The 20,764-nt window shown below is 36.0% G+C and overlaps 1 protein-coding gene across 3 annotated transcripts in view; it reads left to right on the forward strand.

Moving 5' to 3' along the window:
- Positions 1 to 20,764, forward strand: part of FAT1 (FAT atypical cadherin 1) — a 170,871-nt gene that overhangs the window by 94,057 nt on the left and 56,050 nt on the right. For all 3 annotated transcript variants that reach the window (XM_074228791.1, XM_074228793.1, XM_074228792.1), the window contains exons 4-7: positions 10,703 to 10,764; positions 14,779 to 15,108; positions 15,570 to 15,780; positions 19,884 to 20,023. In XM_074228791.1, the coding sequence (XP_074084892.1) occupies positions 10,703 to 10,764; positions 14,779 to 15,108; positions 15,570 to 15,780; positions 19,884 to 20,023 (743 nt within the window). The remainder of the gene's footprint in view (positions 1 to 10,702; positions 10,765 to 14,778; positions 15,109 to 15,569; positions 15,781 to 19,883; positions 20,024 to 20,764) is intronic.

Consider the following 20,764-nt stretch of genomic DNA (forward strand, 5'->3'; position numbering starts at 1 on the left):
TTCCTATTGCATTTCAGTAAAAATAGTATTTAGCACAAATATTAGAATATTGAATGAACTTTTTATATTTAAGAAAAGAAAATTGGTTTTGTTAGATCTCTAAGTAAAACTACATAATTTGTTAAAATTCAGGTTCATATTTTTCAAAACTGCTTCATTTATGCTACTTTTAATTTATCTAAACAGTTTTAACTTAATTCACTAACAGAGTATTGACCCTCTTTTTATCACTTGAGGAAACTCCTAGCCTCTTATGGTGGTTAAGAAAAATAGATTCGTTTTCAGAATAAAAACATTTCTCTGTCTTTCAACCCTGGCTTTTTGTTGTTTATTGAAATAATACCTCTCCTCAAAGTGCTTCAAGTATATATTTTCACAATTGTACTCACTGGTATTATCATTCTTTTACTGTAATTGTCTCTAATGTCACTTATTCATAAGGTATAATGGATACCCTGGGAGTCATCTTAGCCAAGGTAGAAAAATTCAAATGACATAAAATCACTTTCTGGATAGATCATATTAACGATGAACCCTGATGAAATCATACCTAAATTGAAGATGCCTAAGACCAAAAAATATATTCTATATTACCAAATTATATTTAAATGTCAGGATTAAAGTCCTTAAAGCATTTGAATAAGAGGGCATAGGTATCATATACTTTCTAAATTTATGCTTGTTAGTAAGCTCTTTTAGGGAAAAATAGATAATACATTGAGGTTTCCCTTTAAAGAAATCAATAGCAAGGCTGAAATAGAGATTCATAGAGTCAGAATGTTTGCCTGAAGTCAACTAATCCCAAAAATATTTTAATTACTAATTCTGAAATTTTATAGGATTATGTGGTTGGATGAGGGCATTTTTTCAGTTATCTACGTGGAGAAGAGTTTTCAATCTTAGGAGAAAAGTGGAAAATACTGATGTAGCCTTTACATGTTTCTAATTTTTAGGTGTGACGTATGACTAAATGGGAAGTAGAGTGGCATAATAGAAACTGTTCTGCATTTAAAGTCAAAAGACATGTTTTCGAGATCCCAGTACTGCTGCTTACTTTATGACCTTAGCGGAGAAGTCATTTTCCATATCAGTCAATTATAGGCTCTTATTAAGGGTCATCTATATATCTGGCACTTAAATATTAGGACTATAGTAGAAATGATATAGTCTCTTCTAACAAGGGATATGCATTCTACTTGCGGGGATGTATAGTATATTCAGAAATATAGCCTACATATGCAAGATATGGGGTAAGGAGGTGATTCTGAGGACTTGAGGATCAGGATAGGATTCCTTGAAGGAGGCAGGATCTTCAGCTGAGCCTTGGAAAGACCTAAAGTTTCCAAGTGGTGGAGATGCAGAGGGAGTGCATTTCAGCCAACTGAGGTCTTGAGGTATGGCAGTGGGGGAGATAGAATAATCTGTAGAGAGAACTGAAAGCAGATCCATTTGTATGGAATGTTCAGGACATGAAGCAGAATCATGATGGGCTGAAATGATAAATAGTCAGATCTGAACCCCAGTTTCCTGATCTATAAGGTAGAAATAATACTTGTTCCATCTATCTCCAAAGATTATCTTGAGAACTGCATGAGATTGTGTAATGTCACTCTAAAACACTAAATAAATCATAGTATCATAGACTTAGAATCTGAAGAGGGGACCTTGGAAGTCATCTAAATTCAGCTCTTAAATTGAAGTTAGTCAAAGTTTGCCCAAGATCATTGAGATTTATTGAATGGCAGTGCTGGAGTTTTAAGGCTCTCATGGAAATCTCTTTCAAAGAAATGATTTATTCTATCCAAGTAGTGCCTTGTTGAGTAAATGAATGAATGCATGAATGGATGAAGGAATGAAGGAATGAAGTGACCTTTGGTCTTGTAAATATATGCTATGACATGACAAGTCCAATACTACTTTCACTGACACCATTAATTTTCAGTTTCACATAAATGACTAGGAGTAAGCAAAATTTTGGTGTTTTTCTAAAGTAGTGATTTTACAGTAAAGAGGTTTTACTCAGCTGAATTTCTTGGGTGTTTAAATGAGGTTTATGAACAATTTTTTTTAGCCCCTTAAAATAGTTAAGATAGAAGCAGAGGCAGAGAATGAACACCCTCTCACAGGAATGTTTCCTCAAGCCTCTGAGAAGAAAGGTCTGGAGTCATTTATAAACAGAATTCACTGGTGAAAACCTACAGAGTTTCAAAAGCCTTCCTAGGGAAAAAGAATGTCTATATTGTAACAGTTCTGATGCTAAAAAAGGAATAGTCTCCTGTGGTGGGGGGAAAAAAGCCACTAGACTCAAATAAGAAAGTAGGAAGGCCTACATTTGAGGCTGAATGGAAACATTTGCTAAATTGATGGTTATAGTCTTAGGGATGTGTTCCAAGTGGCTGGTGTAGAGCAGTTGGACTTTCAGAGCTAGGCTATCTTCATCAACCACCCTGGCTTCCTTCAAGACTCAACTTCAGTCCCATCTTCTGCAAGAGGTCTTCCCCAGGAAATTGCCCACCTTAGCACCTTCCTTCCAAGCTTACACCCTGTATGTTAACCGCTATATTTGATAACATATGTTCTTATTTGTATGATGTCCTTCACATTAGACTGCGTTTCTCAGGGCTACCAGCACTTTGGTATTTGTTCATTTGTTTGTTTTTGCTTTTCTTTAAATCCCAGTGCCTAGACCTGTGTTTGGGCCAAAGTCAATGTTAAATAGATGGTTGTTCACCCACTGATCTCCCCTGGATCATCATAGACCTTTCAGAATGCATTGTCTAATGCCTCCTTGTTTGTGCTGCAATGCTAGGCTGCACATATGAATACAATTTTCTCTCCAATCTCAGGATTGTTTTCTTTTCCAGTTTTTTATGCATCATATTTTTCCCTAGTGTGCTATTGCCCTTGCTTTAACCAGTCTCTTTTCATGCCATATAAAATATTGGCTGAAATCATTGTAGTCTGTGAATCCACAGATTGTGTATTTGTGTGCATGTTATGCCCCCTCCTCCACAAATATATATTCATTCTGAAATAAAGTTTCCTAGTTTTGTAGATCCTGGAGATAGTTTTAACTTTGTTGTTTTTCATTAGCATTTTAATTGCCTTTGAAACATTTCATTTGAAATGAAGTAGTTGGGATTGCATCATGAATTTCCAGACTTTTTTGGTCTTCATTCCCACTTGGCTTTTTAGTAACCATGTCCTCTATTCAGTATGAATATAGATGAGTCCTAGAGTTTACCATGCATTATACACATGAAAAATAGAGATTAGATTTTCATAAAGAAAGCTTTATTCAGCACATAATTTTTAGTGTTATTAAGTTATTAAATGTTAATCACAATTTAGTATTATCAAGTTGTTTAAAATATTAATTCAAGTCATAAATTAGTATGATTGTTAATTTTTATTCTTGCCAACCTACAATTTTATTCTTGAGTTTTTTAAAAAAATTATCCACCCAACATGCTTAGTATCCATTTTGCTTCTAATTTTGGATTTGTTTGGGAATCCTGATTAGGTAGCATTAATTTTTGAAATGCTTTATGGCTTGCAAAAGACATACGTTATTTAACTAATCATACAACTGCACTGGAAGAAAAGGTTCTGTTGTTGGTCATATTTTTCAGAGTAGGAAACAGAGTCTAAGAGGTTAAATGATTTATAAGCTGAGTAAACATCTGAGTCAAGTTTTGAACTCCAGTCTTTCTTCTTGGTTCCTTATCTACTATCCTGCTGCTGATTCACAGAGATTAATTTAGTATGAATAGCATCTCTGTCTAAATTTTATGACTTCATTGATTAGAAAATAAATGTAGAGTTTCTGCTTATTTCAGAGTTCAATTATCTCATCTTTCACTGGGTCAATTTTGGTGATTTTGTTTCTATCACAATCTAAAAAAGAGTTTAACTTGTTTGTTGATTTTCATATCCAAATAGAAGAGAATTAACATTTATATCGTGCCTGCTGCTATACACTAAACTGTGCTAAGCACTTTACAAATATTTTATTTGATCCTAAAAACAACCCTTGTGAGGTAGGTGCTGGTTTTATCCCTATATGATAGTTAAGGTAACTTAGGTTACATTAACTTGTCCAGGTGACAAGTCCAAATGTCTGAGTCTAAATTTGAACTCAGTTCTTCCTAACTCCAGTTCCAATTACTCTCTCCATTTCACTACCTAGCTACATTAGGTATAATTCCTTCAATTGTTAACTTTAAATTTTGTCAGATATATTTTGTCTGTTTGCCCCAACCCCACTTCATCTCTGTTCCTACTTCCTAACTCTTTCCATCCATAGCCACGTCCTCCAACAACAATATTACTTTCAGAATATTTAAGAAGTGCACATATCACCCTTTGGGAACCCCTAGACCAGATAATGCAAAGGGGCTTTCTTTTTTTTAGCTATTACTCATTTACTTCATCATCCTATAAAATCTAGATATCTCCTTACAAAAATGCTAATAATAAATGATGGATTAAGGCAAAAGTTACTATTATACTACTTTGAACATAATCTATTCAGATGAACTCGAGTGTTATTGCCATGTCTGCAACTGTCCTTTTGGTGATTTTCATGAAATCATAGTGAAGTTTGGTGTCTTGTCTCTTCTCGCCCTCCCAACTACATGTACATTTGTTACAGGTCCACAGGGGAAAAGTAAAACTAATTGCTAAGAAGGGTCATATTCCAATTCCATAGAATTCAAATTGATATTGATTTAGAGAATGACATTGTATTTTTCTCAGCCATGGAAGTCAGTCTTGGGGTTTTCATTTTAATTTCAATGGTGCTGGTCAAAAAAGGAAAATTAACATGGTTGCAACAAAGAAACACTTGACTATGCACTCTTTTTTCCTTGTGGCAGATGGGCTATACTTTGTACCTGAATATTTTAACATTCTGAATTCAAATAAGATGCAAGGGACAGGCACTGAATTATTTTAAGAACATTGAGTTACAAATAGACACCATAGTTTAGAGATAACAGCAAACTACAAAAAATTCTTTTACATTTTCTGGAAACTGGGAATATTCGCAGATAAGCATGGAATTGCAAATGGGAGCTAATGTACCAGGATTTTCTTCTGATATGATTACATGATCCCTTCTAAACTTATTACCTCATCTTCCAAATTCAGATATGTATGCCTATGTTTAAAGTCCTCTAAGAAATTTAAAGTACTCTAGAGACAGGAATTGTAGTACACCAAGTAGTGGAAGTCTGGAGTCCAGAAGACTTGATAGTAACCTCTGATGTATGTTGGCTGTTGAACTCTGGGCAAGTTTTAGTACACTAAGACATTGAGACTCTAAATTAGAGGAAGAGTTGCTATTTCATACTGGTGAAATCTCAGATCTGGGACTACCTTCCCTATTTTCTCCTCCCCTGTCCCCACCTTGTAATTCTTTTTTTTTTTTCATTTGGGGGGGGACAGAAAAATTTAAAAAGTTATTCCACAAGTGAGTTGTTATTGGTTTTATTATTTTTACTGGTATTGGTAATGAAGTGTATTGTTATATATGGCAATGAAGTGCATGTGTCATTATGAAATTTTCTGCATTTCACAAAAGTCTTTTCTCTGTTTAGTTCCCTTCTCTGAGTTAGCTTGAGTGCATTTGAAGTCTTTCTAAAGGGCCTAACAATCTCTTATCTGTTTCCTAGTAAGTGTATATCAACATCTCTAAGAATATGGTTAAAACCTTCTTAGTGATGCTCTGAAGGAAACCATTTGACAGAGCCCTCACAGATTGCAGGATTTATAATGAAATCCCACTATAGCAAGTAACAATCTGTTATTTCTTGTTATGATGGCTGCTTTCCTGGACAACAGCTACCAGAGACTCAGTGTCCTGCCTTCTAGTAGGGAATGGATAAATGAAAAGAGATGCTAAGAATGGAGTAGAAGAATTGGAAGAAAAAAGCTACCCCCACCCCCATATAAAGCCTTTTTTCTAAATGAAGCTAAATAACTTACAACTGCATTAAGTCTTTTGACATATGGTCTATACCTTGCCAAGGAGACAGGGACAGTTTTATCATCTTTATTTTATTATATACAATGTACATAATAAATTATGCAACTTTATTGAATTAAAAACTTAAATGCAGTTCCCCTACCCTCAGAAGTGATATTTATGAAGAATATGAAGATCTCTTCTAGATGGAGCTGAGCTGTCTGCCCTGACACAGACTTTGTATGCTATTCCTTAAAGCAGGATAATCCTCTCTCTCTCTCTCTCTCTCTCTCTCTCTCTCTCTCTCTCAATCTGGTGTTTCCACCCCAGTGAAAAGAGAAATTTTTCTAAAGGAAGAATACCAAACAATGGCTTTTAAAAAACAATATTCCTTTAAAAAGTCTTCCTTCACCTGCCAAAAAGTTATTAGAACAATAAAATGGCAATGTATGATACCACTAGAGACTGCTCTGAATTCAACTCTGAGGAGTTTATAGATTTGTGAAGAAAAAGATTTTTAAGGAGTCCTAAATTTTTGAAATAGAGGAGGTGTTTTATGAACTTTGGGGTGACCTGGGAATTTGGTTGAATATTTGTATTTTTTATGAGTGAAGTACTGCAATTGTAATAATCATTAAATCCTCACAACAGATCTTCAAGGTATATTATTCCCATTTTACAAGTGATCTTACTGGTATTATTCCCATTTTCCAGATGAAGTAATTGAGAGGGAAGGGAATAAGCAGCATCTACTATGAGCCAAGTACTTTATAAATATCTCATTTGATCCTCCCAACAACCCTGAGAGGTAGGTGCTGCAAATATCTGCACTTCACAGTGGAAGAAATTGAGGCAACATGATTTGTCTAGATCAGATCCGAGCTCAGGTCTTCTTGACCCCATTCACTTGAGCTCCATCTTCTCTGTCACCCAATTGCCTCTGAGTTTGAGAGATTAGCCCAGGCTTATGCAGCTTTAAGTAGTTGAACAGGATTGGAATTCGGTCTTCCCCATTGAAGCTCTCGTACCAATCTGAATCCTTGAATCAGAAGAGCTGACTTGAGGTTCATATTCTAAGAAAAGACAAGGATGGCAGTTAAGAGAATGACTTACAGGGGCCTTTTACCATTTGTAAAATGGTTAGCATCATCATCTGTAAACTGGGAATAATATACCTTGAAGGTTTGTTGTAAGGATCAAATGATTATTAGAGGTCAACAACTACCAGTATCTCTTAAAGATGATGTAGTTGACTGAGAAGTCCATGAAGACCAGCCCCAGAACCCAGAGAGTATTCTTTGGGGGGCTCCTACAAAGCACCCGATAACCTTCACAGATCATAAAAACCTGATTTTCTACATGGGGGGGGGAGCTTTATTGCATAGGGGTAGACTTGGTAAACCTTCCTATCTAGAAATGCAAGTGATGTTTCTCAGTGGTTATTTAAAGGCAGCTAGGTGGTGTAGTGGATAGTGCACCGGCCCTCAAGTAGGGAGGACCTGAGTGCAAATCCAGCCTCATCTGTGTGACCTTGGACAAGTCACTTAACCCTGTTAGCCTGGCCACTGACCCAGTGAGGAGGAGAAAGTGAGACTGGTGACTTAGCACAGTCCCCGCCACTCAAATCCAGTTAATGTGATGTCATGGCATCACCTCCCTGATGTCACAGTCTTCTTCAAGAAGGAAGGACAAACATATTATCTCCATCATCATCATCATCAGCTAGAGGCAGAATGTCATTTGTGTTCCAAGTTCATTACCTGCCTTTCAAGGAGTTTACATTCAAATGGTTGTATCTATGATAGTTAAAGGGCCAGAGTGGGAGCCAGGTTAGAATCAGAAAAGTAGTGCAGTGAGGTGGTCCGTGGAATCCTGGTGGTACATGTTACCTCTGTGTGCAACCTTCTACCATTCCTCTGGGAGCAGCATCACTACATCTAAGCCTTTGAGCTTGTGCTCCCAGGTCTAGACATAGATCCAACCACTGGGCATTTAGGGATGATCAACAGTGTCCTAAATTAAGCCTAGAACTGCATATCTAGCCATGCTGTCTGAGCTCACTCCTCCACATGGAGAAGGATGGAACTTGCCAACATGTAACAATGAGATCCTTCATTTCTACCGGAACCTGTTTCCTTGCATTGTCTCTAGTTTGTTATTTGTTTTCCAAGGACTCTCTGAGGTCCTACTGACCTCTACAACCCTTATGAAGACCTTGGTTGGTTCAGAAGTCCTACCTTCACCCTTGACCCATTATTTAATCCTAGGGCACAGGCTTTTAAGTCTGGGCCCAGGCTAGAATTTAAGATTATGTTCCAGCAACCTCAACTACAAATTTTTCTACTTGTCCATTTCTCCCATATGGGGTGTTTCCATAATCTTAGTGCAGTTTTAAGATTTAATAGCCCAAAAAACTTTATTATATATATACAATCCATATATACAAAGACTTTTTGTTTGATAAACAAAATACTTAAAATTTCTGAATTGTTGTCTCTTCTTCCAGAGTCTGGTAGTCATGTTGATGACTTTGACTTATATAGCTATTTAGAAATAGTAAAAGTAAAGTTTCAAGATAGCTGTTGAATTTAAATCTCCAGGGGTGGGGATGGAGGGGGGGGAGATAGAGAAGTAATATGCTCAAAGAAATGGAAGGTTTTTAAACATTATGAAGGAAATAGCTTTTAGAACAGGTGCTTGATCACTACTTCAGACATCTTCTGGGTGTCTGTTGTTGCCCAGACAAAAGAGAAATAAAGCAGACCACCACTTTAAGAATCTTCAATTATAATAGGGAGAAATAGTATCTAAAAAAAGTAAACAATTGCAAATAAACACAAAAGAATTGCAGTTGGTGGAATGGGACTAACACTTCAGTAGAGGGGAGGTCTGGAAAGACCTTCTTTGTATAGGAGGTGGCATTTAAACTGAACCTTGAAGGGAGATAGGATTTGCAAAAGGCATAATGGAGTTGGCAGGACATTCTCAGGCAAGTTGCACAGATCTGAGAGGCTGGAGTTTGAATGCCATAAGGTAGAGAAGAGAAAATAGACTCATTTGACTAGGATTTAAAAGAGGGTGTGACTTTGCTGGATTGCAGAGGGCTTGAGGGAGAATCAGAATCATCAAGATATGGATCACATCCTCTCAGTTCTCATTCATTCTTTGCAGTTCCTTTCCTCTGCCTCATCAAAATGCTCCATATAATGGATCTACCAATTCTGTTGAATTTCTTCTAGATTGTTGTTTTTTGTCCCCTACTCCTATTCCCATCCAAATTTTCCATATCTGTTAGAAAGGACTTCAGTTATCTCTGAGGCTTTTTCCTAGCTCTCACTATATTAAAGGCTTACCATCTTAACTGGTCATACATTTCCTGGATGGCATCGTTTTATTCCATTTTGTGTATGCAAGTCTTTCCTGTCAATAATGGTATCTAACTTCTTGTGGCCACTCTGTCTTGTTGTTACCCTTTTATTCACCTTCAGTGTTGGTGTTCTGTAATTTTCTTTAACAGCCACTGCCAGAATGTTGGTGATAACTTTTTTTTTTAGTTTTTGCTAGGCAATGGGGTTAAGTGGCTTGCCCAAGGCCACACAGCTAGGTAATTATTAAGTGTCTGAGGCTGGATTTGAACTCAGTTACTCCTGACTCCAGGACTGGTGCTTTATCCACTGTGCCACCTAGCCACCCCCTGGTGATAATATTTTAATAAATGTTTAATGATGCTTAATTCAACCACAATTCATGGGACAGACATTTATTAAGTGTCTATTTCTCTTCTTGGACCTGGAGGAGATATAGTTCAGATATAGTTGTTGCTCTTAATGAGCTTTCTGGCTCGTAGGAGTAAAATAGGACACAAATTCAGAACACTATAATCATCATCATCATATACAGTATTTTATAAGTATATAAGGGAGATGAAGAAGAAAAAACTACTTGAGGTATGAAGGTCTTTGCACAGGAGGGCAATTCAAGGAAAATTTCATGTGGAGGAAAAGACATTTGAGTTAAACTTCAAAGGAATTAAAGTTTGGAGTTCAGAAGAGAAGGAGGGAAAATGTTGAAAACACTGGGATTAGTGTGAATAAAAAAATAGAGTGAAAAAACTGCAGAGCATGTTTGGGGTCTAGATAGGAATTATTAGAAATAGTAGCAGCAGCATTCTGGAGGAGAGCCTGGAAAGACAGCAAGATGTCACCATTTTGTGGAAAGACTACTATAGTAAGTAGTTGACAGTGATAAGTGGTAATGCTTTTTGATTGTTTCATGTGTGGTATAATCCTCATTTCCATCACTTCTTAATAAATTTTGTGAACATTAAAGAAGACTAGAAGTAATAAATGAAATCTCATATGATTTCACCCAAGCCAGTAGATGTATTTAGGGATTATCTCCAGTCTTAGTTTCAACTAAATATTGTCATTACTGCCAAAATCAACAAATGAGACTTCAGCCTCCATCTACCCTTTTATCTATCTTCCCCAACCTTTGAGAGGAGCTGTTATCAACAGAGAAGTAAAGGATTATCCTGCAAACAGAATTATCTTTCTGGGATCCTAGACATGGTTCCTACTTGGTTCCTATTTCTTTACTTGTTAAGGTTTCCACTGAAAATGAGGTTAAAGTTCGGAATAATAGTTTTCTCCTCACTGTTCCAGGGGCTTCTGATCAATTTGCAGTAACCTTGCTTTTATTGCTAAGGGCTAACGAGTTATTTATCATTCACAGGTCTCATCACAACCACATCAAGAAAACTAGATCGAGAACAACAGGATGAACACATACTAGAAGTAAGCATTTTATTTCTTTTTTTCTTAAAAAAAATTAAAGGAGGGAACTCATGAAGTTTCTATTAGAGTTACCAGTTTTCTGTCAAAGAAAGAAGTTGGTCGACAAATAATGTGCATTTTGGAAAGTTTTATAATCTTTGAAGGATTCTACCTCCTTGCTGTTAGTTGAATAGCCTACAGCTTGTCACTTACCAGTTACTATGATTTCTTTTCTTTTTTTTTAGGGTTTTTTTTTTTTTTGCAAGGCAAATGGGGTTAAGTGGCTTGCCCAAGGCCACACAGCTAGGTAGTTATTAAGTGTCTGAGACCGGATTTGAACCCAGGTACTCCTGACTCCAGGGCCAGTGCTTTATCCACTGGGCCACCTAGCTGCCCCACGATGATTTATTTTCAACCCAAGTCCTAGATTACAAAACTAACCCAGGAAGGGCCACGGTTATAGTTAAGTAAGAAGTAATAAAATAGCAAGAATAGCAAGTAGTGTAACATCTGCAAAGTACTTAACAAATATTATCTGATTTTTTTCTCCTTACAACAGTCCTGGAAGGTAACTCTTACCCTTTCCTCAAAGGTCATTAAATAGTGGAAACATTTCCATTTCTATCCCTTCTGATTCATTATACTCTTATGCCTATTTTACAGGCAAAGAAACAGGTATTTAGAGGGTGAAGCAACTTCCCCAGAGTTCTATAGCTGGTTAAGTGTCTGAGACGAGATCTGACTCAAGATGGACCTCTTTATACTCTGAGACGTCTTGCTACTTATGAAACAAATCCTGGTATGAGAGACTAGAAGTAGAGAAGAGGAATAAAGTCTGAGGCAAAGCAAGAAGAGACCAACAGAAAGAAAGAAATTAGATGCAAGAAATAAAGTAAATGTTTCTCCTCCCAGTCATATAATGAAAAGAATGACTGTGTGCATTTGTTAATTATCAGTGTAAATGGATCTGCCGTTGGGGTGGATATTGAGAATGTTATATACCTTCTTTTTTAAAGCATTTGATAGTTATGTATTTCATTTACTCTGTATCCATTTCACTTTTTTACACTCCACCCCTTTTAATGTGAAAGTCATAAAACTTTCATGGTTTTTGATGGCTAATACAGTGGAATCTAGAACAATTGAGTTGAACAGTTCCTAGGGCGAATCTAGTGAATATTTAAGGAAAAGAACAAGTTGAATGAGGAAAAATATAAAGGACAGTAAGACTCAGTCCTGTAATAAACTGAAATCCCACACAATCCTACCATTCAAGGAGGAGGGAAAACATTCTTGCATCTCATTTGCTTTTATCACAACAAATAAAAAAAGTGTGGAGGAAGAAAGGGAGGAATGTTTAATAGGTGAAGAAAACCAATTCATTCCATTCTAAAAGCTTATGGTTTGTTAAAACCAAACACCTTTTCAGATCTCTACTGGTCTGAAGAAATTGTTTGTTCATCCTCTTTGGAAACTGTCCACATCTTCTTTGGGGGTTCTGGTCCTCATTTTGAGAAACAGAATTCACTCTTAATCAATAACTCAGCCTTTTCTCAAAGATTGTTAAATAGTGGAAACATTGCCATTTCTTTCCTCCTGATCATGATACTGTGTTAGTATATATATTAGTATATATATTAATTGTTTTTGGTCTTTGATATTGAGCTATCATTGCAATTGATTTTGTGGTCTCTATTGTGAAGATTTCTTGCAGCTTCCAGCAGCCTGCATTCCCTGCTGTTATTGAATCTAATATTTTAAGGGTCTGTAATTTCAATATGTTGTAGATACCCCGTCTATGGATACAGATCTCTAATCCCTCTGAAACGTAGTCAATGGTCTTTGAAAATTACTGTGGCAAAAATTATCTGTTAGTCTGTAGCCAACCTGACGATGAATCTCTCCTTTGCCAATATGTAGTCAACAGACATATAATTAGTCTATTATTAACCCCCTTTTCAAGGCTTTTCCACCTAGGTAAAATAATCCTAATAATCATAGCTATTTATGTAGCAATAAAGCTTTACATGTTAACTTATTTGCTTCTCACAACAACCCTTTGAGTTAAATTCTATTATTATCTCCATTGGAAAAACAGAATGAGAGATGTTACTTCTCCAGGGTCCTGAGCTAGTAAATGCCATTGAGACTCCTCCTATCAGTGTATTGATTTACACCTGTTCTACAGCTTGAGTGTTGAAAAGCTTTTGAAGTGCCAGAATATCCTGTGCCTAGAGTCACAAAAGCAGTACTTGTCCATTGAAGACTTGAACTGTCCCTCAGGGCATATCTCAAACCAGTATATTGCTGTTTTGTGCCATGGAAGTATTAATCCCTATGAAGTTAGAGAATTTGTTATTAAAAATTAAAAATATACAAGGCAACTAAAATTTATGATTTCGATATCAATGCTTAATGTTTCCAGAATCATTTAATTAGTGTGGCTATATACTTCACTTATATGGAATAGAATCTTTCCATACCTTAGGTGATTTTTGTGAATTGTTGTAGGGGGGAAGTCCATTCATTATTTGGTAGTCAGTAATCAAGTGATACACTTTTAAAAAAATAAAAGTTTTATATTTCATTTATTTTTTCTTCATTTAGAGGAGACATCAGACCTGTGATTTAATAGATATATATGGAACTTGTAATAAATAAATGTTTTGCAATGCAGGTCAGTAATTCTATTAGGAAGGAAGAAAAGGAGGGAAGGAAAGAAGGAAGAATGCTGTGTTAGGCACCAGAGTATAAGCCCTTTACAAACATCTCATTTGATCTCTCAGAATTCTTGGTAAAACCTTAAAGTGTTATGTAAATTATTATTAATTGCCTATTTTAATTTCACAAAAGTATATGATCCCTTTCATGGGGTTTACTCTCAAAGAACAGAAAAGGGAGAAAAAATAGTTATATCAAGACCGCTGCCTTCTTATACCAGTTGGAAAATTTCTTCCTATCATAAAATGGTAATAACTTTATTTCCATGTGATCACAACTGAATGCATTTCCAAGGACTTCCATGGTCTTCATACTCAAGTAAGGTTCTTTGGAGGACATAGTTGGAACAGAAAACATTTTCATATCTAGTTGAAATTCTGTTCCCGTTAACATTCTCTTAGATTTCACATTCCAAGTTAAATTACATCTTTTAAAATCAGGATACGTTATCCTTTCAAAATTGGGGGCAGGGAGGGAAACATTTCTGTGGAAAGAAAATTGAGCAAACATTATTATTTGAGAAAGTAATAGACTGAAACATTATTACTAAAACAAATTACTACTAAAAAACAGTTACTACTAAAAGAGTGAGAATTTTTTTTTCAAAATTTCACTGCTGTACTCATGAAAACTAAAATGACAAGAATGAGGGACAGAATAGTAAATTGATGGTTTTTATTTTGTTAAAGAATTCTTATACCATCTGTGGCACATGGCTGAGGGTCCTGATATTAAAAATATACTAAATGGGTTTCTTTAATGCTTCCAATCCATTCTTTGCACCAGTAGCTTAAAACCTGTTCTTTTTTGCCTACAGAATAAAATAGAAGCCACTTATTTATAATAATGATGATTACAATAACTTATCATCTAGATAATAAAATAGATTAATAAAATAGTAACTAGGCTTTATGCAGCACTCTGCTAAGTGCTTTATAATTATGTCATTTGTTCCTTACAATAAAACTGAAGCAGACAGGTTAAATGACTGACTCAGGGTCACACAGTTAATAAATGTCTATAGCTGGACTTGAATTCAGACCTTCTTGTCCCTAGACCTGCATTCTGGCATTGAAAATCCTTCTGTAACCTAGTGCCAACCCTTCTATACACCCAAGACCCAGCTTGAGCTTTCCTGAACCTCCCTCCTTTCCCCTCTTTCAAGTAGGAAATGATCTCTCACCTTAAATTTCTCATATTACCTTATTGACTTCTTTGGTGCAGAGATTTTTTTGCCTTAAGCAGAAATTCACTTTTTAGAGTTAATATATCTAAGGTGAAAATTGACTTCTATTCCTTTTATTTTTTAAACAGGTGACAGTGACAGATGATGGTAATCCTCCAAAGTCAACCATTGCAAGAGTGATTGTGAAAATCCTCGATGAGAATGATAATAAGCCTCAGTTCTTACAGAAATTCTACAAAATACGACTCCCAGAACGGGATAAGCCAGAACGTGAAAGAAGTGCCAAAAGAGAACCTATATATCGGGTTATAGCTACAGACAAAGATGAAGGTCCCAATGCAGAGATCTCATATAGCATTGAAGATGGAGATGAACATGGAAAATTTTTCATTGAACCAAAAACTGGAGTTGTTTCTTCTAAGAAATTTTCAGGAGCACGAGAATATGATATTCTTTCAGTGAGTCAGAGTCTTTGTCTTGTTTTCCTTTTTAAGCCATACAGCTATTAGAACAGGCTTTATCTAGTTTCTTCTATATTTTCCCTTTCCTATCAAATGCATAAGTGACTTCAGTGTTTGAGAGCTAAATAACATCAGATACTGCTTGATGATGTATCAGAAACTTGAGTTTTGTTATTTTTCTTATCAATTATTATTTCTGCTGCTTGTTCCTTGTATTAAGTTCATTTAATCAAGGACTTTATCTTCTTATCAAGCTTTAGACATATGGTAAGCAGACCTAAATAGTAAACTCTCAAGTTAAACTCTCATTATGATACCTAGCCAACCATAGCTTTAATTAATGAAAAGAGAGTTACAGAACATTGATTTTGTTAATGATTGTGATTTTTTTAAGTTATATAGAAATATATATGTATATTTTTTCTTTCTTTCCCTTCTCCTTCCCCTGAAATTTGTAGATTAAAGCTGTTGATAATGGTCGCCCTCAAAAGTCATCAACTGCCCGACTTCATATTGAATGGATCTCAAAGCCCAAACCATCCCCTGAGCCAATTTCTTTTGAAGAACCTTATTTTTCTTTCACTGTAATGGAGAGTGATCCTGTTGCTCACATGATTGGGGTGATTTCTGTTGAACCTCTTGGCACACCCCTTTGGTTTGATATCATTGGTAAGAATATCTTCAAAGTTCTTATTGAAATTTCATACTTTATAGAACTGTACCTGCTTTTTCTCATTAATGCATTCAGTTACCATTAGTATATTGACCTCAAATAAAGTCTGCAAGGAGAGACAAAGAATTTGCTTCTAAATTGCACTTTTTATTCTAAAATGTCTGGCTGTGAATCAGTAGATTTTTTTTCAAAAGGGCTTATAAATAATGTTGTGAGTTTCCCCAGCAAATGTTAATAATTGAGCAAATCCATGATGTTAAAACTAACCTTTTCTCTACTAAATCAATCTCTCTCTCTCTCTCTCTCTCTCTCTCTCTCTCTCTCTCTCTCTCTCTCTCTCTCTCTCCTCTCTCTCTCTCTCTCTCTCTCTCTCTCTCTCTCTCTCTTTTCCCCCTTCTCCTTCTCCCTCTCCCTCCTTCTTCCTCCCTCTTCTCTTCCCTCCAGTTTTATTTGAAAGATTATACCCTAGATTATAAATTCTTAGAACAGCAAAGTGGCACAGTGGATAGAATGTTGCACCTAGAGTCTGGTTAAAATCTGGACCCAGATACTGTCTATATGTGACCCTGAACATGTCACTTAGCATTATTTGCTTTAGGTTCCTCATTTGTAAAATGAGCTGAAAAAGGAAATGGCAAACCATTCAAGTATCTTTGCTAAGAAAACTCCAAATGGAATCATGAAGAGTTGTACATGACTGAAATAAGGAATCATATTCTTCCTTTCTGCCCAATGAGGTGGCTTACTAAAATTTGTTAGTACTCTGAGAGTGGGGATCAGCTTCTGAACTAAAATTGTTAGTGGTGACTTTTTTTTTGCTACTAAAGTTTTGGGAATGTGTCTAAGGAAATAAATTTATATTAAAAAAGGGGAAGGAGGATAAGGGAATACACATCTATTTTTTTTTCAGTCCTGACCCAATCTTTGTGATCCATTTAGGCTTTTCTTGGCAAATGTACTGGAGTGGCTTACTAGTTCATCTTCTAGCTTAATTTACAAATGAAGAAACTGAGGCAGACAGGTTGAGTGACTTGCCCAGGGTCAGCCCAGCTCTATTAAGTGTCTAAGGAAAGATTTGAACTCTGGTCTTTCAGACTCCAGGCCCAGCACTCTGTCCACTGCATCTCCAGCTGCTTCAGACTAGTGTGATATAGAATGACTGTTGACTCAAGCAAGATACTCTAGCTTAGATTTCCACTCCACTGCTTTTCAAATATAAGACTTTGACAGTTCTTCATTTATTTGAACCTCAATTTTGTGCCCTGTTTAGCTCTTCCTTACAAGTTATGGGACCAGGACAAATATTCACCTATCTGACTCTAAGGAAATAAATTTATATTAAAAAAGGGGAAGGAGGATAAGGGAATACACATCTATTTTTTTTCAGTCCTGACCCAATCTTTGTGATCCATTTAGGCTTTTCTTGGCAAATGTACTGGAGTGGCTTACTAGTTCCTCTTCTAGCAAATAAGCATGATAATATGTGTACACCCTACATACCCATTATGAGAAAGGTGCATCATATATTTAAGACCCTGGGCATCTTAAAACATGAAAATCAATGTTTGTGATAAAGTAGATAAAGGACTGACCTTCAAGGTAGGATGGTCTGGATTCATTTCCTGCCTTTGATACTTATTAGCTGTTACTGTGGCCAAGTTGTTTAATCGTTTTTGCCTCAGGCAGTTGACAAATTGCCACTCTTCAACAGTAGAAGTTCTGCTGAGTAAATTATAGACATCACCGGTCTAGATCTAAATGTCCATGTCTCTCTTCCTTCTCCCTTTCCCCTTTCCTCCCACATCCCTCATCCCTCCCTTTCTCTCCTCTTTGTCTCTCCTCTCTCTCTCTTCCTCCTCCATATATCACATCTATATATACATATATATATGTATATATATATATATATATATACATATATATATGTATATATAGATAGATAGATAGATGAATGATGGAATATTATCATACCTTTATAATATTATAGTTACAAAATGTGAATTATTGCATATATGAAGATACTAAAAAATTTGCCACAAATAGTTATGGATTTTCTAGTAGTTTTGAGCTATATTATTCTTGATACTAATATACAACTCACTAAAGTAAGATGCAGAAATCACCCTGCAAGTAGCTTACCTATGCAGGTCATAGGTAGCTCTTGAGTATTTTTTGAATATTAATAATCAAATTTACTTACTCTAGCATTTTTTCTTTCCTGTTTTTGAGACTAAAACTCTCAGATAGTGAAGGATGTGTGCAGAAAGTGTCTTGGCTATTTAAGGTGAATGATCACTTATATTTTCCACCTGAAAGTACATTGTCTTCTGATGATGTTGACATTCTGATGATTAGCAACACATGTGATTGGCCTTTCAGAGGGCTGGCTGTAGAAACCAATGGGACAGGAGCCAAACCGTCTGGATCCTTGACTACAGGAAGTAGCTCCCCCATTCAGACTTTATGTCTTCAACACAAAGAGAGAGTTCTGCTGTTTCGCCTTCTCCAGCCATTGTAGAAAGTTGTTAATATTCATCATTACTCATATTAACAAGTAGTACAGTTTTAAGGGGAAAAAAAGTCAATTACTTAATGAAATGTCTAATAATCACAGAAGTATGGTTGGATTGTTATTCTTTAGTCCCATCCCCACATCTCTAACCTTTTCTTGTGCACGTCTCCCCACTCTTACAGTTTGAATTAATTTGATTGCTTTCCCACATGTTCTCTGCTTGCCTTCCATGCTTGCTTTCTTCTTTTTGGCTGGGCCAGGAGACAGTCTTGCTAGAGAAGTTTTTTACATCTTTCAGATGGCTTGTGACCTGAACTGTACAGCAGAAGGTATCTGCTGAGATCACATAATTTATTACTGGATTATGAGATCTGAAACAATAATGTTTCAGGGGGGGAACCATTGTCTTTATTCTTTTTTCTTTCATGACATAATCATAGTCTTCCATACCAAACATGAACTTGAATGAAACCTTCATTTAAAAACATAAATTAGAAGCTACTTTGTATCCTTGTTGCCTTGGATTATTTCTGGCAGTATTTCTTTGACTTCTCATTTCATTTCATAGCTACAAACTGAAATTTCAGTGAAATCTCCAAATTTACTTTTTTAAGATCTTAAGTTTGTATGCTCTTATATGAGGGATGAGTATCTTGGCTTTTAACTGGAGACACATTTGAAAAGTGCAATTAGAACAAATAGCTTTCGTTTCATCTAATATTGGGTTAGACAATTTTAAAATGGAGAAATTGTTTTCAGTTATGATCAAGACCAGTTAAATTCATTAGTTCTTAATGTCTTATCCTGTTAGAAAAATCTGCTTCATAGCATTATGGTTATTATAATGATCAATTCAAATCTTAAATGGCTGATTTCTGTCACTGATTGATATAGGAACATTTGGAAGACCTGAAATGAAATAAAATGAATTACATCTAAGAAAAGAGAGTAGTTGTATTTAAGTGCTCACATTCAGTTGTCCCATTAAAAAAAAATTCCTTCAATTACTCTCATTTGCATTACTCTCACAAACTTCACTGAGTTACTTTTTTAAAATAGCAAATTCTCAGTTATTGTCACAGGGGTCAGTCTAGGTGTTTTGAAAGTTGAAGATAACCTGTATAGGTCAAGGGCTCAGTACCAACCTTCCCTGTAGTATACTTGGGGGATAACTTGAGCAAAATCCTCAAGAAAGAAGAGAGCAGAAAGAGAATGGGAGACAGATATTTATTGTCTGCAGTAGTATGAGATAGAGGTGAGAAATATAGATCTGAACCAGATTATGGAAAATCTTAAATGCCAGGATAAAGTGTGTGTAACCAATGAACAGTCAGAGAATCAGAGTCTCATAGTATCACAGTAGGGAAGGAAGTTTGGTCACCTAGTCTCAACATTGTGTTGAAAGATTTGTTTCATTTCCATTAAGTACCAGAATTCACAAATTTGTGGTGTGTGTGTGTGTGTGTGTGTGTGTGTGTGTGAGAGAGAGAGAGAGAGAGAGAGAGAGAGAGAGAGAGAAGAGGGCGCACGACTATATGAAACCATTCAATTGTTTTTTACAATTATCTTTCCACTAAATTAAATAAGGTGGCAACTACGACAGTCGCTTTGATGTGGACAAGGGCACTGGTACCATTATCGTTGCCAGGCCTCTTGATGCAGAACAAAAATCAAACTACAACCTGACAGTGGAAGCAACAGATGGAACCACAGCCATCGTCACTCAGGTAACTGAATTTCTAGTGGTGATTATTGAAGAAAGACTGTTCCTTTCCAGATCTATGAATATAATTTTTCCTGTAATACATAGAAGATAGATTCTGATGTTAATCAGGTAGATTATAATATTTGCATTCAGTAAGGAAGTGATGTAGATGACTCATTTACATTATAAACCTTGTTCCACCTGGCATGGTGACTTTGTTTCAGGGGAGACTCCAGCTGCTAGATCAGTTAAACTTGGGAGTTCAGAGTTACAGAAGGTTTAAAACAATTGAGTTTCAGAACTAAGATTGTCAGCAATGTGATATGATGGGCTCCTGGCAGAGCAGAACTGCCTAAGGAGGGAAGGTCAGAGTAGTCCACCTCAGAAACAGCAAGTCTGTGGGGTTGGCCCCTGAATGGCTGCTGCACGTCCAAGCCTGAGAGTAATAAGAGACCCAGCCCCAGAGAAACCAAACAAAAGAATGAATGAATGAATGAACAAAATTTATTTCATGCCAGTTGATGTTTTGCTAGTACACCAGAATCACATACATCTTCAAAAACATCAAAATACTACATTTTAATTATTGTTAGCTACGTCTTAAAGAAAGAAATCAAAATGCTAATGCTTCCTCTCCCCCTTTTTCAAATGACTTTTTATTTATTTATTCATTCATTTATTTTTGTGAGGGTTAAGTGATTTGCCCAAGGTCACACAGCTAGGTAATTATTAAGTGTCTGAGGCCAATTTGAACTCAGGTCCT

This window comes from Macrotis lagotis, chromosome 3 (assembly GCF_037893015.1).
Source record: "Macrotis lagotis isolate mMagLag1 chromosome 3, bilby.v1.9.chrom.fasta, whole genome shotgun sequence".
NCBI lineage: Eukaryota > Metazoa > Chordata > Mammalia > Peramelemorphia > Peramelidae > Macrotis > Macrotis lagotis.